General features: G+C 39.1%; 1 protein-coding gene across 1 annotated transcript in view; it reads right to left on the reverse strand.

Annotated features, from left to right (window-relative positions):
• Positions 1-10,672, reverse strand: part of LOC119414848 (homer protein homolog 3) — a 140,611-nt gene that overhangs the window by 1,862 nt on the left and 128,077 nt on the right. Inside the window, exon 16 of the mRNA XM_037681969.1 lies at positions 1,167-1,274. Within this exon, the coding sequence (XP_037537897.1) occupies positions 1,167-1,274 (108 nt within the window). The remainder of the gene's footprint in view (positions 1-1,166; positions 1,275-10,672) is intronic.

Consider the following 10,672-nt stretch of genomic DNA (forward strand, 5'->3'; position numbering starts at 1 on the left):
AGCTGGAAAGCCTTATCAACTGTTTTAGCTCGACAATAAACAACTGTGTCATCAGCATAGAAATGTATGGATGCATCAGGGATGTTTTTACCTACATTATGTATGTAGATTGTAAAGAGGGTGGCTCCTAAGACTGAGCCTTGAGGTACACCATTGTTGATTGTTAAATAACTGGAGGAAGTACCATTATGTTGAACACATTGCCTCCGGTCTGAGAGAAAATTAGAGAACCAACCAATGGTGTGTTCTGAGAAACCGATTTTTGAGAGCTTATGACACAAGATGTTATGATTCAGTGCCCATCAAATCATCTATCCATTCAACCAACCATCCATACATCTATACAAACATCCATCAAATCATCCATCCATCTATATATCCAACCAACCAACCATCCATCCATCAAATCATCTATCTTTCAACAACCATCCATCAAATCATCCATCCATCTATCCATTCAACCAACCATCCATCATACCATTCATCCATCTATCTATCCAATCAACCATCCATCATTCAACCAACCATCCATCCATCTATACAACCTTCCATCAAATCATCCATCCATCTATCCATTCAACCATCCATCCATCCATCCATCCATCCATCCATCCATCCATCCATCCATCCATCCATCCAGGCATCTATCCATCCAATTATCTATCCAGTCAACCAACCATCCATCCATCAATCTATCCAACAACCATCCATCCATCAAATCGTCTATCCATTCAACCAACCATCCATCTATACAATCATCCATCAAATCATCCAACCATCTATCCAGTCAACCAACCATCCATCCATCTATCCATCCATCTATCCAACCATCCAACCATCCATCCATCCATCCATCCATCCATCCATCCATCCATCCATCCAACCAAACAACAGACTGTCCGTCTGTCCGACTGACTGACCATTAAACCAACCATTCAAACATTAATTTTGGTCTGTGAGATGAATCCGATGTACCGGGAAAAAACATGCATGCACAGGAGGTATATGCAAACTCTACACAGAAAGGCCAGGAGACGAGCTTGCAACTTTCTTGCTGCGAAGCGACAGCTCTAACCACTGCCATACCATACTACCTTGAGGCAATATTCTAAGTAGCTGAAATCGTTTGTGACCAAAGCTGATGAGAAAAGGTGGTACTGTCTAACCTCATCCTTGGCCTTCAGTAAAGCCTCCAGCTCCTCCAGGGACTGAGTCAGCTCATCCTTTAGCAGGTCACTGGGTCCATGGCCTCCATGGGCTTCTAAATCAGCCACCTTCCAAAAATAAAATACATTTTTTCATATATATTGTAAGGGAACAGAGTTTTACACAAAACAATATACCGTGTGGGTGTGTGTTAGCAAAATATCTCTGGCAGATGTATTTGAATAGTGAATGTTTGTAGTTTTTGAGATGAGTGTTTTTCTAGACTGAAATTGAACAAAGAATGTAAGTAAACTTAAGTGTAAACCTAAATAAACTTAAAAGATCAGACCCCCCCCCCCCCCCCCCCCCCCCCCCCCACAAAGATACTAAGGTGGACACTGTGAACTGCTGCAAGTACCTGGAGGTCCACCTGGACAATAAACTGGACTGGACAGCTGACACCAATGCCTTCTACAAGAAAGGACAGAGTCACCTTTTTTTCTGAGGAAACTCGGGTCCTTTAACATCTGCAGGAGCATGCTGCAGATGTTTTCCCACTCAATGTTCTCCAGCTTCTTCTTCTACACTGTGGTGTGCTAGGGCAGCATGGTGAAGAAAGCTGATGCCAACAGACTCGATAAGCTCAAGAAGAGAGCTGGTTCAGTTCTGGGAGTGGACCTGCAGTCTTTGACAGAGGTGTCTGAGCAGAGGATGCTGAGGAACCTGCTCCAGATCCTGAACAACACGTCACCCCCCCTGCATGATACACTGGACTCTTACTGCAGCACCTTAAGTCAGACTGAGACCACTGAGGTGCTCCACAGAACAACACAGGAAGTCCTTCAAAACTGTTCAACTCCTCCCCGTTTCTACACAGAGGACAATAAAATTAATCCTGCACTACAGTAAACTCTTTAATTTTTCTGTCTGCACCTGTTTAGAACTTAATTGCTGAAATTTTTATATTTTCTGTTGTTTTTTTATATCTTGTGATTCCTTGTGTATGTTCCTTTGTACTGAAACTCTGGCACAATTTCCTGTGGGATCGATAAAGTTCTATCTTATCTTATGTTGTCTTGTGTTTTTGGCACAACATATTCAATTGGGTCTGAGTTACACTGTGGAGAAGATCAGAGGGAGTTCTTACTTTTCTTGTTTAAGGCAGTGCAGAGCGACAGATCCTGGTGAGTGGAGGGAACAATGTTATCTGCAACAAGGCATAATGGTGGAGCCAGGGGGTGGCCAATGGTTTTCTTGGTCACCATAGATTATGCTTTGGCCAACCCAATCATTTGAGAAAACTATACTTTTAAGCAATCTTAAAACTATGAAGCATATAGTTTCCTCAAATTATTGGGTTGACCTGTTTACAAATACATATGGAGGTGGCCATCTTGGATTTTGACTTGGCAACCTAATTCTTGACAGTGACCTTTCTTATGGCTAGATGTAGCAACACACCAAAATAAACTTGGTGAATATATCTATCATGCTCATAACATTGATGGACAGACAGATGGATGGACAGAGGGTATTTCCAATTTCCCCTCTTTGTTCCACGATGGGGGACAAAAATGACTAACGGTACTGGTTTGACTCCAAGTTTGTAATTATCATTTCAATGTCTTTTAGGACTCTTTAAAAAATTGCAATAAATAAAGAAATAATAGGAGGAAGTCTGTGAAATTCCTCGACACCCTGCATGTTATGGAGTATTTTAAACCTTGGTTAGTAGAGTTAAGTACAAACAGCAGTAAAAAAAAGTTTCAAATGAGGGGATACTTGGTGATTTCTCATCTATTTTCTCTCAAACTAGGCCAATGAAAATAGGATCTTGCTGTCCCACAAACCCCACTATCTCGTGAACTACCCCAGAGGCTTGAACCATTTTCAGTTTCCTGCTCCAATTGTTACAACTGAGGGAACAAACTCTGTCTAAAGAAGACGAGCTTCTCACTTGTAGAAATTCCTTTCCTAATTTCATTTTAAAGTATTAAACCATCACAAAAAATAAATAAACAGAGATGATTAATACTTAAAAGCTTACCTATGGAAAAATCCCAATGTTACGACTGCCGTCTTAAATTGCCTATGAGTGAGTGTTCAAAAGCCTAATTGTGCCAATTAGTGTCCAGGTGTGCAGCTGGAGGAAGACACTGCTGAACGGAGCTGTGATTGGCTGCCTGCCTGGAGGCTGCTGCTGTTCTATGAAATTATCTTAAACAAAGTACAGGTTCGGGTGAATGGTCGGAACAATGAATAAACACTCACAGGCTGTTTCTGCTAGAATAATAATGTGTCATTTTATTAAACCGCCACAAATACAGCAAAGCAAAGCACAAGTACATTCAGTACAAATCAGATATTGATGTAAAAGCCCCTCACCGTGACACCAGACCGGGAAGCCGTTTCAGTCCGAGTAAAAAGGTAACATCAATTGGCTGGGCATCGGATCAGGATCCACAGCAGACTTCAACTCTTATTCTGAGTGTCACACTTTAATACTCTCTACATTACATGGGAACATCTCCCAGTAAACAGAACATGCCCACCTGGACTTAAAGTCTGTGAAAAACCCTTGAGATAGCGTGAGAGCGTGAGAAGCTTAAAAATCTCTAGATAGCGCGAGAGCGTGAGAAATTAGGGTGAGAAACCTCAAGATAACGTGCGGGGAGGGCGGGCCAAGCCTCCCCCCTCAGGCCTCTCGGGTGGCTCACAACAACATGCACCAAAAACTCTTCATATCACAGGTTGAATAGTCAGAAAAACAACATTTTATTCAACTCTCAACTCATTCCACCCTTTGGTTTTCTGACTAATTTTGCCCTTACCAAAAACACTTCATATCACAGGTTAAATAGTCAGAGAAACAACATTTTAAACACTTTTATATCGCAAAAAACAACACTTTATTGACTTCTTTATTCATTCCCCCCTTTGGTTTTCTGACTAATTTTGAAGACTCCCCCCCCCCCCCCCCGACTTCATAAGGCAGTCGATCAAAAACATTTGTCCATTGTTCCATAGTTTCTATCACTAAATGTAAGAAATCAAGGCGAGAGCCATTGTGTTCAAAATGATGGTAAATTCTATCACCACTTACGCAATAATCAATTATTAACGTGTCAGGGTGGACCATGGAGTCAACTTCGATGACGGTTTGTTCTCAAAACCAAACCAATGATCTCTGATTTCAATTGCTATTTTCATTATAAAGCAGTGTTATAAATTTTCTGATTAATTCTATTTTTAACCCTCCTAATATAAAAACAAGTACCCAAATTACACAAGGTTAATACAGCGATACATAAAATCAAAATGAAAAAAGGAGATACTGCGTACTTTTGCGCCGTGGATGACATTCCTGTGAATATGTCCCACCAATGATGGGCCGACGCCTGCTCTATTAGTTTAGCCGCATGTAACACTTTTCCTTGTGTGATGAAGGTAGACACTGTCAAATCAGACACGTTAGATTTATGAGATTTAATCAAATGTTTTAGCTCTGTGGACTCATTCAATGCGCATTTGAACCGGCACAGAGAGACTCGCCAGGGCACGTGCAAAGTTTGCCACTATACCTCTGTTAGGCGAGTGGATGAACTGTAATTGGTTAATTGATAAGTCTGGTTGTTCCAACTCCACCGATGTACACCATACACACATCCAGAGAAAGGCACCTTAGGTAATTGAGGATGACTCTTTATTGTTGCTAAGCACAAAGTGTGTGAGCCAATCTGCCACAGCATGTCTCTAGCTGGTTCATGAGTCCAATCACACAATACCCTGTCTTTGGTTAAACATGGGTTAACATGACCTATTTGCAGCATACATACCACTCCTTTATCAGCTGTCTTGCATAGTTACACGTCATAGGTGAGATTTGTCTGTGGCTCAAACTACTCACCTTGTAGTTTTAAAAACCAATATCCTTGTACAGTTCCATCCATCCATCCATTATCTTTACCCGTTTATTCCATTTTGGGTCATGGGGGTCGCTGGTGCCCATGTTCAGCAATCACTGTGTGAGGGGCGGGGTACACCCTGGACAGGTCGCAAGTCCATCACAGGGCCACATAGAGACAAACGAGACAAACAACCATTCACTCTCTCACTCACACCTAGGGACAATTTAGAGTTACCAATCAGCCTAACATGCATGTTTTTGGTCTGTGGGAGGAAACCAGAGCACCCGGAGAAAACCCACGCATGCATGGAGAGAACATGCAAACTCCACCCAGAAGGCACCTGGACCGGGGTTTGAACCAGGGACCTGTTCGCTGAGAGGCAGCAGCTCTACCAGTTGCGCCACCGTGCTGCCCTCCTTGTACAGTTATTACAGGTAAAACATGATACTTGCACACTGTAGTTGCATTGCTCACAATATACTGAACCCAATGTCCTTCACACATGTTATTTGTACATTTTGTCAATTCAGGTTTCAAAACCAACCAGTGTGCACCCGATATGTTCCACAGCAGACTTCAACTCTTATTCTGAGTGTTACACTTTAATACTCTCTACATTACATGGGAACATCTCCCAGTAAACAGAACATGCCCACCTGGACTTAAAGTCTGTGAAAAACCCTTGAGATAGCACGAGAGCGTGAGAAATTAGGGTGAGAAACCTCAAGATAACGTGCGGGGAGGGCGGGCCAAGCCTCCCCCCTCAGGCCTCTCGGGTGGCTCACAACAACATGCACCAAAAACTCTTCATATCACAGGTTAAATAGTCAGAAAAACAACATTTTATTCAACTCTCAACTCAGCTGCTTAAAGAGGCGCTGAGTTGCAGTTGACGTTGGCGGGTGGCTGTGGGAGGAAAAAGCACAAGCAAAGGAGGAAACTTGGAAGAGTTCAAGTCGGAAACTTTGGCGGTTGGCAGAAACTGGTTTGTGAATGAATCGGGATGGCAGCTAAGGAGGTAGAAGAGGAGGATTTTGATAGTGACATGGATATAGGTCCAATAACAATATCCAAGGAAATCAAAAGGAAAATAGGGGAGGTTGAATTGGCAAAAACCTTGAGAGATGGCAATTTACTTGTAATTTGTAAATCAGAAGACCAAAAAAGGAAAGTGTTGTTGGTTGAAACCATAAACAAGAAAAGGGTGGAAAATAAGAGTTTTAGGAGAGAACAAGGTGTCACGAGGAGTTATTTATGGCATTCCGCTAAATGAAGATTTAGAGAAAATAAAACGTAACATTCAGAATGTAGAAGTGACAGGAATTAAGAGATTACAGAGGACAGTAAACAATGAAAGAGATGACAGCCTGTCAGTAATGCTGGAAATTTATGTCGTACTGGTCAGAGTTATGATAGGATTTATCAGTTATCCAGTCAGGCCTTATGTCCCACCTCCACTTCGGTGTTACAAGTGTCAGAGGTATGGGCATATAGCTGCTGTGTGTAAGGGCAAACAAAGATGTTCAAAATGTGGTGGGGAGCACAAGATTCAGGAAAGTGGAGACAATGTCCAGGAAAAATGCTGTAATTGTGGAGGACAACATAGGGTGACGTACGGAGGGTGTGGAGGACAACATAGGGTGACATACGGAGGGTGTGAGTGTAGAAAGAGGGCGATAGAGATTCAGAAAGTGAAAACTACAAATAATTTAAGGTATGCTGAGGCAGTAAAGAAGGTTCAAGAGAAACAAGAGGACACTGTAGGTAGTATTCAACCAGCGAGACAAGAATCAGAACAGCAAAATAAGAATAGTAGTTCAATAGAGTTTGACAAATTGATCTTGTTCACTGCTTATGTTATAAACTGCACTGACCAGGTTAAGCACAAAACTGAAAAAATTAAAATCTTTGTGAAGGGGGCTGAAAAATGTTTAGGAATAAGGAATATTTCATGGGAACAAATCAAAGAAAACCTTGAAGCAGATGGAAAACAAGTAGAGACGGCTGGAAAAACAACATGCTAATACTTCAATGGAATGCTAGAAGTCTAATTGCAAATGGTCAGGAATTAAAAGGGTTTATACAAAAAATTAAAATAAAACCTGAAATTATATGTATTCAAGAAACATGGTTAAAACCTATGCTAGATTTTATTATTTATAGATATAATAGTATTCGGAAAGATAGGGAGAAGGATGTGTGATATTCATAAAACAGGGATTGCCTTATAGAGTGTTAAATAAAGGAAAAGATCTTGAATACATAGCAGTTGAAATATGGTCAAAAGAAAATAGATTTAAAGTAATAAATTTTTACAATCCTTGTAAAAAGTTGACTTTAAGTTTATTGGAGGACATAACATTACATCTAGATGGGAAAACGATATGGTGTGGAGATTTTAATGCCCATAATTCAATATGGGGCCACAAAACTGATGGGAATGGATTAGTCATAGAAGAAATAATGGAATCTAAAAATCTAGTCTGTATCAATAATGGGGAAGGGACAAGATCTAATATCAGAACTGGTACGGAAACAGCCATTGATCTTACTCTAGTTTCTGATTCATTGGCTGGGGTCTGCTCATGGCATGTAATTAAAGAAACTAATATTGGAAGTGACCATTTTCCAATAATGATTGAAGTAGGGTTAAATAGGCAAGAGGATGATACAGGGGAGAGGATGAAGTGGTCCTTTGGTAGAGCGAATTGGGAGAGATATAAAATGATAAGTGAAAATAAAATTAAGGAAATAGATATGAGTAAAGATGTAGATTCTATAAATCTTCAGTTTAGTAACTTTATTATAGAAGCTGTACAAAACTCAATTCCAAAGAAATGTAGTAAAAGAAATAAAATATGGTGGACAACAGAATGTGACCAGGTAATTAAATCAAGAAACAGAGCGTTTAAAATATTAAAAAGAAATCACAGTTTTGAGAATCTAATCAATTATAAAAAGCTGCAAGCCATGGTCAAAAGAGTTATAAGGAAGACAAAAAGGGAATATTGGAGGAAATTTTGTAACTCTTTGGAAAGGGAAACAGAAATAGGGAAATTATGGAAGATGATAAACAGAATGAATGGTATAAAGAAGAATTATGATTATCCTGTTTTACTTAAAGATGAAATAATAGCAGTAACAAATGAGGAAAAAGCTACAATGTTGGCTCAAGCATTTATAAATATACATAGTTCAAATAACATTAGTGAAGAGTGGAGGAAGGGAAGATAATCTACCATATTAGGGAAAGAAAAGACAATACATTTAGAAGATAATAATAATAATATCATTAATAAGTATTTTTCAATTTCTGAGTTAAGATATGCATTAATGAAAGTTAAAATGTCAACTCCAGGAAAAGATCAAATTGGATATGTAATGATAAATAAACTTAGTGAGTATTCAAAAGAAATATTGTTGGAAATATATAATAAAATATGGGAATGTGGGAAATTACCTAAAAGCTGGAAATAGGCTGTAGTAATACCAGTGTAAATGAACATATATCTGTGATATATTCATAAATTAAACGGATTCTTTCATTTTTCTGGACTGAATAATATTGTGCATTGAATAATTAAATGTAACGTGAGACGTTAATTTTCTTTGACCCATCAAATGAATGCGGTCATTTATTAACAGAATCAAAGTTTAACATCAAACATTTACATTAATTTGGAAAATTGATTTCAACAACAACATAATTAATTAGCAAGCTTTACGATTAGGAAACCATACGGCCATGATTTCCCTTGCAACTTTAACCCAACAGACATTTCTGAAAATATCTGGATGACTTACTGGCAAGATAGAAGAGTTTTAAAGATGGAAATGAAGTTTAAATGGAGAGGAAAAGATGGATGAGTGAATATGTGTCGGTATCAGAACGGCACGCTCCATTAAGATCTCAGCTTCCTCCTCGGTACACTTAGGTAGTGTAAATCGACTCTTTACCTGTAGAAGGTATCTCCACTGGTACGGAGTTCCATTTAACACACGCTTTCAGCGTCTCCGTAGGAACAGCTGTGAATCGTCCGAAGTAGTGACGGTATTCCGTCCGACACAGGTTCACCCCACTGGTGGACTCACAAGAGGAGTAAGTCCGTCAGAGGCTCCACTCAGATGTGGAAGATTTCATAATTCCCACAAGACTCGGAAGAACTGCGGATCATGTCTGAATCTCCTGTTCTCTCCAGCACTTCTTCTGTTCGGTTTTGCTCTCCGAACTGAACTGCTCTCCCACCGCACTGGCTGGAACTAGGAAGTGCCGACATTTAAAGAGTTCTATTTCCGGTTCATTTGGGAAGTCCTGATTGGCTGAAATAGCTAATCAGGGGTGTGTTTTTGTGACGTAAGAGGTCACTAGAAGTCAGAAAAACAGAAGAATTGTTTTGGAACAGACAGAAGATGTTTTTGAGACAGACGAGAGAAATGTTTAGGCGAGTTGGGGGAAAACAGGTGCCAGCTTCTCTATTTACGTCTGAGAGGATTTAAAAACATGACAGTTCGTTCCAACAACTTATTTGCGTTTGACTCCAACCTTGGACCAACTTACACTTGCTCATTTCAGACAGAAAATCAGAAAATGCATAATTACTCTGTAACAGACCTTAACTTGATTTCTACTTTGAATGAGGATTAAAAAATCACTAATACTGTTTCACAGTTGATTTAAAATGAGTAGTTCACTTCAACATTTAAAAATGGTTTGAACTAAACACACTTTGATTATCAAGACATTTGTAAGATAGTAATGATAATAGAAAAAGAGAGTGTTCTTTCAATTGATCAGTGTAGGACACTTAGAAGGTCTCTGGATGAACCTAATCTTGTGTTTCTGGACTCAAATCAATGAAATACAGTTCTTGTCCCAGGAAGGCCCTCAAGGCCAGATTTGACCTGAGGCTTAGTTCACTACACCAGTTCCAGAACCAGGGAAGGATTGTGCAAATCCTGTAAACTATAGACCGATTGCATTAACATCATGCTTGTGTAAGATTATGGAGAAAATGGTAAATGAAAGAATAACATTTTATATAGAAACCAAGGGTTCCTTGGCTAAATATCAAAGTGGTTTTAGAAGGGGAAGGAACACTATGGACTCTGCCTTATGTTTATAACATGAAATTAAAAAAGCTCAGGTTAATAAAACTAAGGGATATTGGCATTAATGGCAGATTATATTATTGGCTTGAAGATTTTTTAGTGGATCGGATAATACAGGTAAGGATTGGACAGACTTTATCAGAAAATTCTGATATTGACAATGGTATTCCACAAGGTAGTATTATCAGTCCATTATTGTTTTCAATTATGATTAACGATATATTTGAGGAAATAGAGAATGACATGGGTTGCTCTCTTTTTGCTGATGATGGGGCTATATGGAAACGTGGAAAAAATTAAAAATTTCTTGTTAAAAAAGGTACAGAATGCAATTTATAAGATTGAGCAATGGTCTTATAATGGAGTTTTAAATTTTCTGTTGATAAAACGAAACTTATACTTTTTACAAATAAAGTAAATTGGGAAATAAAATTGAAGTTATACAATCAGGACATTGAGAGAGTAAAACAATTCAAATTCTTAGGATTATGGTTTGATGAGAAACTGAA

The sequence above is a fragment of the Nematolebias whitei genome, chromosome 9, assembly GCF_014905685.2.
Source record: "Nematolebias whitei isolate Nwh7 chromosome 9, NemWhi1, whole genome shotgun sequence".
NCBI classification, from domain to species: domain Eukaryota; kingdom Metazoa; phylum Chordata; class Actinopteri; order Cyprinodontiformes; family Rivulidae; genus Nematolebias; species Nematolebias whitei.